This window comes from Rhagoletis zephyria, unplaced genomic scaffold (genome assembly GCF_001687245.7).
Source record: "Rhagoletis zephyria isolate East Lansing unplaced genomic scaffold, Rhagoletis_zephyria_1.1 Rzeph_scaffold_00257, whole genome shotgun sequence".
Classification (NCBI taxonomy): domain Eukaryota; kingdom Metazoa; phylum Arthropoda; class Insecta; order Diptera; family Tephritidae; genus Rhagoletis; species Rhagoletis zephyria.
Window position 1 is genome coordinate 58102 of NW_016157341.1, and position 15201 is coordinate 73302.

Sequence of the window (15201 nt, forward strand, 5' to 3'; positions counted from 1 at the left end):
TGGATCGAGGTTCGAACCTGGGTCTTACCGAATTGTAGTACGCTGCTCTGACCACCCGGCTAACGCGCACATCAAACTCACCTGCTTTGTTGACTTATACCACAGACAGACGGCAACTTCAATTCGCATTAACGGCGCAGTTGATCTGTACAAAATTGTATCCTGACAGACGGCAGTATTGCGGATTATGCGAGCGCAGCAAAACAGCAAACATTTTTTTTTTTTTTAGATCTTTCCATTATTCTGCCTTACCCTGAGTTTCGCCTGAAAAAAAAATTCACTCGAAAATTTGTCATCCGCCCATAGTAAAACCATGGAAACCAAAAGTGAAAAGTGAATCGGTTGGGGGAAAATTTAACTCACGATTAGGCTGATAACTTTATTTTTTTAAAGTAATTAAAGTTGTTGTGGTCTTTTTAGAAAAAATTACTCTGTACAAAATTTTATTAAGTTGAAATAATTATGTATATGAAACAACAAAAAAAAATAAACAAAATTTTTAAAAAATAAAAAATTACATATTAAAAATTGCTCGTAATGGGGATCGATCCTGGGTACTAATGATTGTAGTAAAGAGTTCTGACCACTCGTTTATCGCGGGCACCTGGTTTCCTCACTTGTTTGCTCAGAGAGCATAGAATACAGAAAACATGAAAAACTAGTCGGCGGTTGTGCATTAGGGTGATCCACAAATGCATTGAAAATTAAATTAAAAAGAAAACTCAAAAAAAATCCAATTGTAACTCAATAAGAGCTTATTTGAATTGGTGTGGTGAATTCACAATAGGGTGGTCAAAAAAAGTACAGTCGGAAAAATGTCAAAAACAATTTTTTTTAGACCACCCTACTAATTCGAATAAGTTCTTATCAAATTTCAATTGCATTTCTGTCTGAATTCGGATGTAGACTGCATAAACGCCGACGTGGTAAATGCTCTGGCTAATTATGTATGTTCTAGGTTTTTCTGCGTTTTGGTCGGTGTTGTCATCGAGAATGCCCCTGGTCCGCATTAAGTGTGAGTATTACCTCTAGGACTTAATTCGGATCCGCTGCAGTTAATTGACGAAGTAATTCCAAATTAATGAGTACATCTGGATTAACTCTGCCGTCTGTCTATGCTTTTATGATCGTATGTACATTTGTACACACATATGTATGTATGTAGCATTGTTCTATGTAGCTTACGCCACCGTTGTTGCCGCACCACCATTCTCGCTGTTTCTACAAAAATTCTACAATTTTGGTGTTAAACTGGACAGATTTATGCAGCGAACGCATCAGTACAAAATCAACTTTAACAACGTTCAGTTGCGAAATAATCTCGAGTGTGCGATTTTTATCTTTTTCAAATTAAGAATTCGATACTGAGATTCGCAAAGAGAAGGTTTACATATAGCAATACTTCTTTCTTCATTGGTGGTAGTATTTAAAGACTTACTCTTCTGTTGTTAAGCTTTTTGAAAAAAAAATAAAATAAAATCAACGGAAAGCAAAAGTGTGAAAAGATATATAAAAAGATTTAGCTTCGTATTAAAACAGGGTCAATTGATCTGCGCACGGGACTCGGTACAAGTGCACTTGGAAGCTTGGATTTGAGTGAATTTTCAATGAAGTTTTGACTGTGAAGTGGACACGCACTGTAATGTATAGAATAACTTCCTAAAATAAAATAAATAAAATTAAAAAAATCAAAATATCAAACAAAAAATAACAAATAAAAAATACTAAATCAGAAAATAAAACTTAAAACAAAATTTAGAAAAAATCTAAAAAGAAATAAAAATTTCAAAATTAAAAGTTTACTAAAAATTAGCTACACTTACACCTGAATAATATCACTTAATACAATTTCTTTCAAATTACTTTAAAAATTTTAGTGTGCAATTTTCAACAGAATTTGTTGCAAATACAAACCATTACTTTAAGTAATTGTTAAATAAACATTCGACCACTTTTCCGGAAATTCGCCCGGCGCCTACACAAACTAAGGTATTCAATCAACAAATCGTTTCACGGAAAATGAAGGAGGAAGATCTCATTATGGCGCGCGCCTTGGTGGCCGAACAAGCAGCAGCTGCGGCTGCAGCCGCAGCCGAGTCTACGGCAACATTATCAATGCTGGGCACGTCATCGGCATTAAATCAACAGCCCTCGCCAGGCGCTTCGCCAGCACCCTTGCGACGCACACGCGTAGCCGATCTGATCGAGAAACGTAATCAATTCAGGTAAGTCGATGGTTGGGCAGAAAGGGGTAGAACCTAATTTCGCAGTACAAAGCAGTCAAGCTTCTTTAAATTTTTCTTTACATTTTATTAGGACGGGCACAGTGTAAAAGCTTTAACTGCCCAACGTGCTATAAAGTAACAGTAGAACCTCGATATAACCAAGTTGAAATGGTTGGACAAATGCTTTGTTATATTTATAAAATATCAAAACCTAGTTTTTTGTGTTATATAAAGGCTTTTTATAAGGGGAATCTAACTACCAACATATTCGACAGCTCGTTATATAGAGGCCTTTGCTAACAGCAATTAAACCGTCAATCTATTCCGAAGGATTTCATGCTCGAAATTTCTTCGTTATGCCGAATTTCTACTAGAAATTAAAATGACAAAAAATTGGTGCCATTTAAAAAATGCCATGTGAAAATGAACGTAATGGCTACTTTTTGAACGTAATGACACGATTATTTTTTAATGCCCAACTTTCCCATTAAAATTTTTGCCTTTTGATGCCTAGTAGAACTCCAGCATTATAGTATTTATGAAGTTCTTTCAGGAAAGTAAGCCATACTTTTTTTATATCGAGTTTTTCGTTTTATCAAGGTGCGTTATATCGAGGTTCCACTGTTTAGGTAAAAAAATAAGATTTGTTTAACGATGATTGCCAATATTGTCCTAAATTCTACATACATACATAAATAAGCAACATTTGGCGCCTTCGAAGCGTTACAAATTCAGTAGCCATTAAGGAAGCATCGTTAAACACTTAAAAATTGTACGAGGTTCGAATACTGAGGCAGCACGATTTTTGTAGCTTCTGTTTAAATTAAATTTTTTTAATTTCGTTTTCTTTTAATTGATTGTTTTTATTTGTTTAATTATTATTTTTCTATTTCTAATCATTTTTTTTAATTTTTAGATTTTAGTGTTTAGAAAAGAAGAGTATTTTTAATTTTCAATGTTTGTTTTTTTAATTTCACTGAGTTTTTATTTTATTTATTTATGCTTAGTTTAATATAATTTCCTTTAAATTTTTCGGTTTTATTGTTTCTAAAAGAAGCGTTTTTTTATTTTTAGGAACTTTTTTATATTTTCATTTTTTTAACTTATTGTTTTTCTTTTTTTAGTTTATACAGCTTCTTTTTTAATAGCTTATCTTTTTTTAATTTCGTCTTTTTTAAATTTTTACTTTATTTTTAATTGTTTTGAAAAGAGAGGTGTACATATATATTTTTAAAAATTTATTTAACGTTAGGAACTTATTTTATGTATTTTTTCTTTAATTAATTTCTTTTCTTTTTTAATTAAATTATCCTTTAATTTTTAGATGTATATATTTAGAAACTTATTTTATTCTTTCTTATGTAATTTTATTTTAGATTTTAGGTTTTATTGTTTCTAAAAGAAAAATATTTTTTTATTTTATTTACTTCTGGGGTACATACGTACTTGTTTTATTTTTAGAACTTTATTTAATTTTTTCTTTTTTTCAATTTAGCCATTTTATTGTTTTAAAAAGAAAAATATAGGTAGATTTTTTTTTAATTTCATTAATTTTTAGAAAACGTATTGGTAATAGAAGAACAGAATAACGCTAATATCTCTTCGTTAGCAGATCGTTCAAGATAAGCGCCAGAATTAATAACACTGATTTACAGCAAAAATGTTCAATGGATGCCCGTATCCAATTCTTATATAGAATTGCTCGCTGATTCCGAAAATCTGGTTAATTTTTTATTCTATGGATAAGTTTTCGAGACATTTTCAATTTACCGTTATTCAGCCTCAAACAAAAATCGGTTCCACTTAATTACGTAAATCTTACAAACCAATTTAACAATCTTAATATGAAATACGGCAAAGCTAATCAAATTCTTTATAAACCATGTATACATCACTTTCCGATAGGACTTATAGTTTCTGACAAATTAATTAATCATTCCAGTTTTTTTTTTCTTTAATGAAAAAAAAAAAAAAAAAAATTCAAACTTTAACAGAAGAAAACTTAAAAAATAACAGTTGTTTTGCCAAATTTTGCATATGTGCTAAAGCCTGTTCTGTTACAAAAAAAAAAAAAAATGTTACTACTGTAGAAAATCTATGGATAAATAAAGAAATAATAGTGGTTAAATCAAAATTCCCAAAGATTTTTTGTATGAAAAAATGGGTGATTTTCTTTAAACATACATACATCCAGTTGTCCTCAAAATAATAGGAGTGCGATAATTTGATCAGTTTTGGCTATTTGTCTTTTCTTTATCTTATGTTTATTATTTTTTTATAAAAGTCTTGCTGGCTATTCAATAAACGCCATATAAATTCATATTTCAAACTTTGTACAAAAATTATAAAAATTCCGCAAATTTACGCCAAAATTTCAAACTTTTTAATCTGAATCTTTAGGAAAAATTTGTACGAAGTTTTGTAGCCCATTTAATTCTAGTCTGATGAAGTGCAAGTTTCAAGTTGGTTTTTGACAATTTTTTTGGTTGAAGGTGTTTTCCATACAAAGTGTGTTCGCCAATTTTCTTTTATGTATGTATATGGAGGATACTGCCAGCAAAAAAATGCCAAAAATCAACGGGAATTTTTTAGCCGCTTAAAAATTGCACTTCATTAGACTAGAATTAAATGGACTACAAAACTGCAAAGCAAAATTTTTTCTCTAAAGATTCTGATTGAAAAGTTTGAAATTTTGGTGAAAATTTGCGGAATTTTTATAATTTTTGTACAAAGTTTGAAATATGAATTTATATGTTGTTTGTTTTACAACCAGCGAGACTTTTATAACAAAATAATAAACATAAACAAAAGACAATTTCATCAAAATATCACACTCCTATTATTTTGTGGACAACTGAATATCCCCATTAGGGCTGGACGTTTTATCCGGATTTTTTGAATATGCGGATAATTCAGATGGTCGAATATCAAAAGTACGAATATCTGGATATCTGGATGACAAAATGAAGGAATATTAGCTGCATATTCGGATAGCAAAATTAATGGATATCCGGAGAATAAGAAAGAAGGGATATTAATCAAATATCTGTATTTTATCCGTATACACGAATATCCGAACGAATATTCGCATATCCGAATATACGGATAGTCCCAACCCTAATCTCCATATGTTCTTAACCGCAACAGCATATTCAGCACTTTACATATTTATATTCAATTGTTTACTCTTTTCCATTGTTTATTTTGCAAAGAAATTATTCACGTGGCGCAGGCACGAAAATTTTGCATAAACAAATCTATTTCTATACATTTCGGATTTATATTTAAAAATTTCGTAATATATATGCAAAAAAAATTCCATTTGTGCATAAAAGGCTTCATATGCCGTTGGTAGGTAATTGAGGTACAAACATACATATGTACATACATACCTACATATGTACAACATCCGGTATATTTTTGTATGCATAAAAGCAAATTCAGTATACATACTTAGTTACATACAGTCCCGTCGAAAGGGAGGGGGCAAAGGGTTGAATCCCCGGGTCCGGACTTTTTAAGGGGCCTTAAATATCAGAGCCATAACTTGTTATTATTTTTTTACACTGTTATTGCTCCTTCGCTATAGGCTTTTATTATAAATATATGTATTCCGATAAAGAAAATTATCACATACGTTTAAATTAATACAATTTATATATAGGGGCCCGTGATTTTTCAGTCTGGGGCCCGACTTTTCTCTGACACGGCGGCCCTGGTTACCTACATACATATGTATGTACGTACATATGATTGGCCAGCTCGACGCCATTTGGAAACATTTTTGCATTTCATCTTTCCACCTGAGAAGCGTTTTCATAATTTGCAGTGCTAAGCCAGAGCGGCTGGTTTTTTAATTTTTTCCCAAGGAGCCATCAAAAACTTTGAAAAATTATATAACTTTGTTAAAATTTTAAATTAGTTTAGTAGCTTTAGCCTTAACGTTCCCATCCAGAGCAATGATAGATTTGTTCAAAAACATAAGATTTGTTCACAAACACAAATGAATTTTTAATTTTTACCAAAAAAAAAATAAAGAATAAAAAAAAACTAGGATCCTTCGAGCCGGATTTGAACCAGCGACCTATGGATATCTGCTCCACTTCAAGTGAGTTCTTTGCATCTACAGTCCACCGCTCTACCAACTGAGCTATCGAAGGCTTGTTAGACTCGCTGAGAAATCACCCATTTCAACAATAACCAATTGCTTTGCTCGATACTCAGCGAATGCTACCTTACAAAAATAACCAAAACTAGCTGCAGTGTTGCGTAGTGGTCGGTACAGAAGGAGATTTTTTTTTAACATTTCATGTGCTGTTGCAAGAATATTTAATAAATATTATTTATACTTTACAAAAAATTTGTCATAAGAATATTAGTACGAATTCAGAACACTGCAAAATATTAAATTTATTTATATTCTCGCGTATTAATAAATCCACTTCACTAATGCTCGCTAGATGACGCTATGCTTCTACTTTTTCAACAGCTGTTTCCGCAAAAAAAATCCCAATATAATATCCCAGCTGATTTTATTGCCATTATTATTGTTTTATATTCGTGTTGTGTGACAAATGTTGATCAAAAACTTTCTTTAATTGTGCGAAGATTTTCTATAATTTTGTGTAAAACGTTGAAATCCTTCTAACGATGTGCAAGAAAAACGTAGGCACGAAATTGTGAAAGTCGCTAAAGACCCCACCAATTGGAGTATCGTCTGACCAAAATTTGCACCTGCCAGGGAAAAAGAGAAAACAAGATTTGTGGCCAACTCGCTACAGCCAAAAAGCATACACACATATGAATAAAAAAAGCGTTTTTTTTCGTGTTTTTGACTAAAAGTGACTACAGAGTTCAAAAGAGTGCATGAAACCCCAAGTGCTCCATTTAAAAATCGTTCCAATGCAAGGAGTTGAAGCGTTAGCAAGGTGCGCTCATTATCTGTCCATGATAGCAATTAAACTCCATTGAATTGTGCATAGTTTATTACATACATACACTCATATGTGCATTAGTAACGAATTGTAAGCATTTCCGTATTTGCCAGTAATCATCATTGCATTGTGTCAACCGTGTAAAGAAAGCAAAACAAAGCACTTGCACCACCAGCAAAAGAAAAATATTACACTCTTTTGTTTTTTAATAACAAATATAAACAAAGCCTAAAACAACAAGGAAAGAAAAATAAAAATGTCTCAGACTACAGCTCCTAATGTGAATGGCCTGCATAGCACTTCACCCGCCTTAGAATGCATACCGTCCGCCACGAATGCCGCCGCTGCGGCCTTCAAAGAGCATCAACAACAGCAACAGTTTCTGGGTATTAATCGTAGCAATGCCGGTGAGGGCAGCAATGCTTCATCCGCACCCAACGTCGAGGCGATGCGTGAATGGTGGTAAGTTAATGTAGTGAATGTTTTATTAGCAATATGTATACATTAAGGGTAGCAGAAAAAGCATTTTGCGTTTACCTGTCGTCTACATAGAGGTGTATTTTTCCTATACCTGCATCTCACATCTATTGTTGTTTTACATTTGTTTATATTTTCTGATCTGTTATGCATTGGGTATACAGTGTAAATTAGCAAAGCAATTAAGATAGTTTTGTGGTAATTATTGGAACAATGTACATATTTATGTATTGTCATAATTGGCGATATGCATTGTCTACAAATTTTAAATAAAGAAACTCAAAGAAACTCATGATGTAATAGGCTGCAATAAAATACATTCATATATAAGTAGGTGTATACACATAAAATAAAATAAAATCAATGGAAGTCGGTTGAGTCCAATCTTTCCGCCTGCGTAGATGTACCACGACCCAGCAACAGCTTCTAAAGCTTTGCTATCCGGGCGTAGGAACTTAAAGGCGACAATTGTTCAATTGGTCTTAAAACGCAGTGATTTGCACCGATGAATGCCTTTTCTCTCTGTTCATAGTCCAGTTCCCGCCCCATCTCTCAGGTAGCCCAAGATATGTAGCTAAACTCATGATGCCTTTAGATGTTTTCGCAGAAGGTTATTCATTTAATTTGCTTCGTCTTCCTAATTTACTATGTAACTTTAGATTGCCAGTTCAGCTTTATAAAGACAATATATGTACTTATCCGGGCTCCATTAAAGCGTCGCCTTCCACAAAATATAATAAATTTCATGAGTAGTTTGAGAAAACTGTAATATTTTTCCTTTATGAAACACCCTAATGTACAAAAATGAAAATATGTACGAAAAAACATTAAGTACGTAATTCATTTCATATAGGGTCGCATACAAATGTACGGATATGAAAAGTAGATTGTACGCTTGGTATCAGTGCAGCAAGTGAATAATTAATAAATAATGTATCAATAACAAACATGTGGACAAAAGATTATAAACGCAACAAAGGAATGTAGTGAACTATGTAGTGTACATATGTATACATNTGTTTTTATACAAGTAATATTTAGTTCCTTCAAACGATGTATTCAATGTACATACATCATGAAAATTTTGTACAAAATTCCTTAGGCGCCGAACGCCGCCGCCGCCGCCGCCGCGCCGATATTTTCGTAACTCGGCGGCGGCGCGTGAGGAATGACAAAAAACGGCGGCGGCGGCGGCGTGGCTCGGCGGCGTATACCTCTAGTATGTACATTAGACCGTATCCGAAAAAAAGATCACCGTACAGCACTTAATCTTCAAGGATTGGAGCAGGGCAATTGTGCAAAAAATGTTTTTTTTTTTAAGCCGAACGTAGGATTCGCCATTTTACATTTTAACGTATATCTTCGTTATATGTGTCTTAAAATATGATATATCGATGTAAGTGTTTTGTTTTTTTTTGTTCCAAAAATTATTAATGATCATCACTTGTGCCCCCTTTTCGGTTTCTTCGCCGCAAGTGGCCTCAAAATCTCCGCGTGAAATCCACCGCCACACTATTCACAACCTGCACCAAGTCGCCTTGGCTCAGGATCGAACTAGACGACTTCGTCGGTGGGGCCGAAATACCGACGACCAATCACCCCAAAATCCTGAGAGTGACGTTCGATAGCCTGCTCTCTTTCTTGGCGGACGCGTCATTCACTTGCGACAAACTTCATGCCAGGAACAAAATTCTCAAGTCGCTAGCCGGTGGGGAGCCGACAAGGATACCCTGCTCGCAACCTACATGGCAATCGGCTTATCAGTTGCAAACAAAGCAGCGCCAGCGTGCACGACAGCCGGTTCTACGTATCGGAATGATTCGGGTTTTACCCGACCAAGCCGGAGATCTAACCCCACTTAGGTCGGCGAAATCCATCAAACGTTTTTCGACAACTGCTCCGTATCCGTGTTGGCATAGAGTCTAACCAGGCCCAGAAATTTACACCTGCTGCGTATGCCAGAACGACAGCAAGCAAACTCCACCTCCGTCAGGAGCAACGCCTGTGACGGGTTGAGTGATCTCCGATCCTGCTCGGGCCCACGTACGTACCGGCAATGTACCACGTCGTTCGTGGCCCCATGGTATGCGATTCGGACCGCCTCCACGGCAAAGCGCCACTCGCCCGAGCAACACAACACAAACTTACTCACACCCTAGCATGAAACAACAATAGATACACTAACGAAAACAACAGCACCCACACACCGCCGCCGGCAACTCCTAGTGAGCGTAAATTCCGCAGGGTTGTCACCGCTGCTACAGCCTGCTTCATCCCAGCAGGATGCATTCCTCATCCCCGTCCGAATTTTCCTGCTGAAGCGGCTGTCCTAGCCGATGAGCGTGACAACCTTCGTCACGCCGATTCCGGAAATCCCCGTATCAGGGATCTCAACTCGGAGATTCGGCAACTAGTGACCGTACATAAGCGGAAGAAGTGGGAAGAACATCTGAAGACCTGCCACTTCGCCTCTGGTGTGCGCAAGCTTTTGTCTACCGTGAGGTCATTGTCCAATCCGACGAAGCGTGATGACAGAGTTGAAATATCTTTTGCCGACCCCACTTCGTCGGACCCGGAGCGATGCGCGTGCTATTTTAGCCGACAGTTCATACTGCATCCTCCGGCGGACAAAGCCGAAGATCCCCAACCTGTCTACGGCCACTCTCATCATTCCAGATATTAGGAAAATGGGGAAAGTGGTCCCACTACTTAAACCAGGGAAACCGTCCAACAAAGGAGAGTCTTATCGCCCGATAACCCTCCTTTCCCCAATAGCGAAGGCACTACTAGAGGCCCTTTTATTCTCGCATTACACAAACCACCTGACCCCAGCGAAGTAAGGAAAGTGCACAGCACAACAGCAGCACTTAACGCCATAAACACTCAGATAACTCGTGGCCTTAACCGAAACCGCCTATGTGAGAGAACTATTCTAGTAGCGTTGGATATGTCGTAAGGCATTCGACACTGTCAGTCATTCAACGCTGCTAGAAGATATAGAGGCCTCCTCGCTCCCACAGGGACTCAAACGGTGGTCGGCGAATTTTCTGAGTGGTCGACACCCCAAGAATGCACCGCTTCCAAACGAACCGCCCCTACGACACGTGAGACGACAACTGCACAACTGGAAGTCAGACAACGAGTCATACGTATATCATCTGTTCGGCACAGCAAGATACAGAGCGGTCTAGACTGCGCCCTTCGACGGTGCCCGTTTCCTCGGCGCCAGGCTTGCAGAGTCAGAGGATGAAGATGATGAATCAATCATGACAAAACCTGGGATCAGATCACATGTCGTAAATTAAAGTAAAAGCTCATTAATATTTTTTAAGGAAGTATTTTGAATATTCCAATAGAATTATTACAAAAAAGCTTTTTTTTCCGAATATAGGTGTCCCGAAAAATGTAAAGAAGCGACCCTTAGGTTGGCCAAAAAGGATGTTTTTTTCGAAATTGCATTATACAAATATTTTAGACTCAGGGGTGTACGGCGAACTTATTTTGTTTGCTTGTACGGTGATATGGTATAACGTTTGTATGTAACACATATATATGGCGATAGCGAAACACGTCCAAGGAATATTAAAAGTCGAAGTGGCTTATCAGTAACAAAATTGTTATGCATATTTATATGTGAAAAATAAAAACAAATGGCGTACAATGAAATCAAATAAAATGTGAATCAATAAGCGCAAAAAGACTATAAGTAAGTGTACCTATAGCGATTTAAGTATATTATATTTAACGACAACAGCTTGTCAGGGCGAAACTTTCATGCGCTTCAGCGCTGACAAACGTGATCGCGCGGCATTCATCATTGCCTTTGTCAGCGATATGTACATCCATATGCATGTTAACATATTTTAAAAAGTAAAACATCTATAAATTTTGCAATCAAAAAATATTTATACACACACGTGCGCGAAGGCGTAAAACAAAAACAAAGCGATGATCTGCTGTTAACTGAAAAGAAAAAAATTAAAAACAAAAAACATGCAACTGGAAAGCATCAAAGTAAAGTGCAATGCAAGTATTTTTTTTTTTTTTAAAGTCAGCTTGTAAATAATTCTCGTTTTGATTGCGCATGTAAACTCTGTACTATGTATTTCGTGATTGTTGATTGTCATGTATAGTCAGGCGATCATTTTCGATCACTTATCCTACGCTATCGCCGCGTTGCGCCTCTGTGCGCCCACAAGCGCATAAGCTGCGCGCTTACTCAAACGAGTACTTTTTGTAAAGCCTGGGTATAGCGTTATGAAAGTTCGGCATGCGCGGCACGTTTTCGCTGCCGTCCGCGATCTACAACGCCCACCTTTGCCGTCGCGACGCCACCGCCACCCCACGCTCGTCGCGCGTTCTAAATCGATTGCAACCTTTCAGAATCTTTCCGAAAATTGTGCTTCACACAAAAGAAGTGGCAATTTAGTTACGCTACAAATATTTTTTTGCCTTAATCAAATCTTCTAATAAGCGTAAGCGGAGCAGCCGTCAGTGAATGTAGGAGCGTGGTCGCTTTCGGCGGCACACAGGTTGTTATTTGGTACGCGCAGGCATCATGTTTCGACATGTCCACTGCTAGCGCAACTTTATTCCGTTCATTTGAAGCGCTATTCTTTCTCCCCTAAAAGCCGTCGACTACTCTCACCCCTCGCGGCAGTCAGAATTATCATGACGATCGTCGTCCCCAAGCTGATCACACATCGATTGGCATACATATATTTCCCCTAGTGAGTTCGACACTTGTTCAAGTGAAGTTTTCAAAAAAAAAAGTACAACAATTGTTAAGTGTGAATATTTACTGCGCTTTCACCCTTATACCGCTCATCCAAACTGTTGCAGCGCGCGGCGTTTAACGTTCAACCACAAAGCAGCGCTCCGCCGTCATTTTCTGCACTTAAGTTGAAAACATTTATTTTGATTGACATCTTGCTGCTATTGGTGGCGATCTCCAGCAGCAGCTGTCTCCGCGCCCCATGCGGCGACACATAACTCATTTATTGCTAGGGCATGGCGCCGCCCTCGCCGTTGCGCGCTCGCTTCCCTCAGCAGCTGACTGAGTGATTGGCTTGCATCGCACATTGGGCGCACGTTCGTAAGTGCAATTATTTAATATTTTTATTATCTTTTCTTTTAAGTATTTATTTTCACATCAACAATCAAATGGCTAAGTGTTTTTTGAGCTTTTAGTGTAAAAATAATAATAAACAACAAAAATAGCAGCAAAAGCGAACACTTGTTATGAAAGCGCAACCTTTGTTGTATAAGTACGAGTATCTAAGTGCCCCACCATTAGCATCGTAGCGCTGCTGGCTTAATTAGTGGCATGTGCATGCTGCCCGTTTGCTTTGCTTGTGCGCTCCACTCGCCGTCGTTACTGATCTGTGTTTCGCCTAATTTGTCGCGCATGCGCGCCCGGTACGCGTAAGTTCTTACCTACGGGCGCGCACACATGCCTTTGCACCTTTATGTTTATTGATGTCATTAAAAAGTAGTTACGCTGAGTGTTTAACAATATCTTTTTTTTTTATATTTGTATTGATACTTGTGGTGTTTATGCAAATTTCTCAAAGCAACAATAATATACTGTTGAGCTAATGTGTGAATCTATGTTTATACATTAGAGTGTCTCACCATAAAAGTTGCGGTTTCCACAGGAATTATACAATTTGTTTTATGTAAATATGTATTTCGGAAAAAATATTAAAATTTACTTGACCTGGGCCTATTTGAAAAGACCACCAAAAAATCGAGTTTTTTATAAATAAAATTATGTGGTTTTAAAATTTATATTATATTTTTTTTTTTAATTACGTCAGCTGATAGAAAAATTTAAGCTTAAAAGGTCTGCATAAAAATGTTTGAACGTGTTATCAACGGCACCAAAATAAAAAGTTTTTGGTGGTATTTTCAAATCAGTCCAGCTCGTGTAAATCTTTATATTTTTCCGAAATATTTTGACGGAAATCTTAAAATATAAAAAAAACTTATAATTCCAATGCAAGAACAGCACCGATCTTTTTTTTATGGCGAGCGATGCACCCTAATGTCCATAACTACTTCGAACCCTGAGTTTTGTCTTCAAAGTTGTTTGAAATGGGTTTAAATCTCGTCAAAATTGCCCTTCATTGAGAATTAAATGCTTTGCACGTGATTTTTTCAGGATTTTTTTTCAGACTTTTCGTAATTTTTGTGAATTAAAAAAGTCCTGAAAAGCCTGAAAAAAATCTTGAGCAGTCCCTAAAAGATTTGGATTTTTTTTAAATTTTGGTTATTTTTAACTTCGGGACTTTTCTAGAACTTTTATTTTTGGGTACCTTTCATAATTTTTTCGGGGTTTTTCGAGATTTTTTCGAACTTTTTCGGGACAATGTCCCATCCAAAAGTACATTTATATAGGTAGGTACTAAAGTTCGGAATATTTTCTAAATTCTTATATGACTTTTTGGGACTATTTTAAAAAAGTCCTGAAAAGCCTGAAAAAAATCGTGAGCAGTCCCTAAAAAATTTGAATTTTTCTAAAATTTTGGTTTTCTTTTTAACTTCGGGACTTTTCTTGAACTTCTGTACTTGATCTTTCTCGCAACTTTTACTGACTTTTTTTTATTTCAGTTTTGGGTACCTTTCATAATTTTTTCGGGGTTTTTCGAGATTTTTTCGAACTTTTCCGGGACAAAGTCCCATCCAAAAGTACATTTATATAGGTAGGTACTAAAGTTCGGAATATTTTCTAAATTCTTATAGGACTTTTTGGGACATTTTACCGTACTTTCTATAGGGATATTTGCCTTAGGTCGATCTGATGCGAAAGCTAAGTATTTTTTATTTCACCTTAGAGACAAAGACTTCTGACTGAAATACAACAACCGAGAGTCACAGCCATAGAAGATTCGTCTTAAAGATCAGCCGCAAAGTAAGGTTATTTCAGAACCAATCATGTTTATAGATTCCCCAATGTGATCAGTCGCGTTGGTTGTGTTAGAAAGGACGCAACGGTTCGCCCGCTTTAGAATAATCTGCTAAGCTTTTGAGATAATTGGAGATTCCGTTAATGTCGGACGGTTTAGAAGTTTTAAGCACTCACTTTGATAGCCTGACCGCGTTTTTGGGATACAGGCTTTCTATGTAGAATGAGATGTATAATTGTAATTATGCAGAGACTGCTATCTGCCATAGTAAATCTGCAATAGGTGTCTGGTTCGTCGCAACATAGAAAAGTAATAATTTTTTTCAAGCGTCTGTGAGATCACCATTGTGTCCATTTCGCAGTGAGGGAGCGGCATCTACGGAAAAAGACCATCGATATACAAAGTAAGCAGGATGGGTTTGGAATAAAATTTAGAAGCCAGTTGTGTCTCGATGAGTAAGTTAATGTGCTGGGAGAACTTACGGATGCCCGCCAAAATTCCACAAGATGATTGTCTTATCCCAACCTCAGCTACTTCAATTTTCGCTTCCACTGCTCTACCGGACTAAATATAAATGGACTTGCCGTTGCAGCTAAACATTGGCCCACATTTGACTATTGTCATAAGTAAAGCAAACAAAAATTAAAAGCGAGCGAC

The 15201-nt window shown here is 36.6% G+C and overlaps 1 protein-coding gene and 1 non-coding gene across 6 annotated transcripts in view; one reads left to right on the plus strand and one right to left on the minus strand.

Annotated features, from left to right (window-relative positions):
* Positions 1 to 1298: 1298 nt before the first annotated feature.
* The window catches only part of Nadk1b (NAD kinase 1b), a 65965-nt gene continuing 52062 nt past the window's right edge, over positions 1299 to 15201 (plus strand). The window contains exons 1-2 of one of the 5 annotated variants that reach the window (XM_017609797.1): positions 1299 to 1644; positions 1878 to 2225. In XM_017609797.1, coding sequence (XP_017465286.1) covers positions 2020 to 2225 — 206 coding nt within the window. In that variant the 5' untranslated portion in view covers positions 1299 to 1644; positions 1878 to 2019. Of the gene's footprint in view, positions 1645 to 1748; positions 2226 to 6771; positions 7622 to 15201 lie in introns of those variants that run through there. The other 4 variants (XM_017609796.1, XM_017609799.1, XM_017609798.1 and 1 more) reach the window with 4 other exon arrangements.
* Positions 6282 to 6385, minus strand: TRNAY-GUA (transfer RNA tyrosine (anticodon GUA)). The gene is made up of 2 exons: positions 6349 to 6385; positions 6282 to 6317 (listed from the first exon to the last, which is right to left on the minus strand). It is a non-coding gene; the product is annotated as a tRNA-Tyr (tRNA).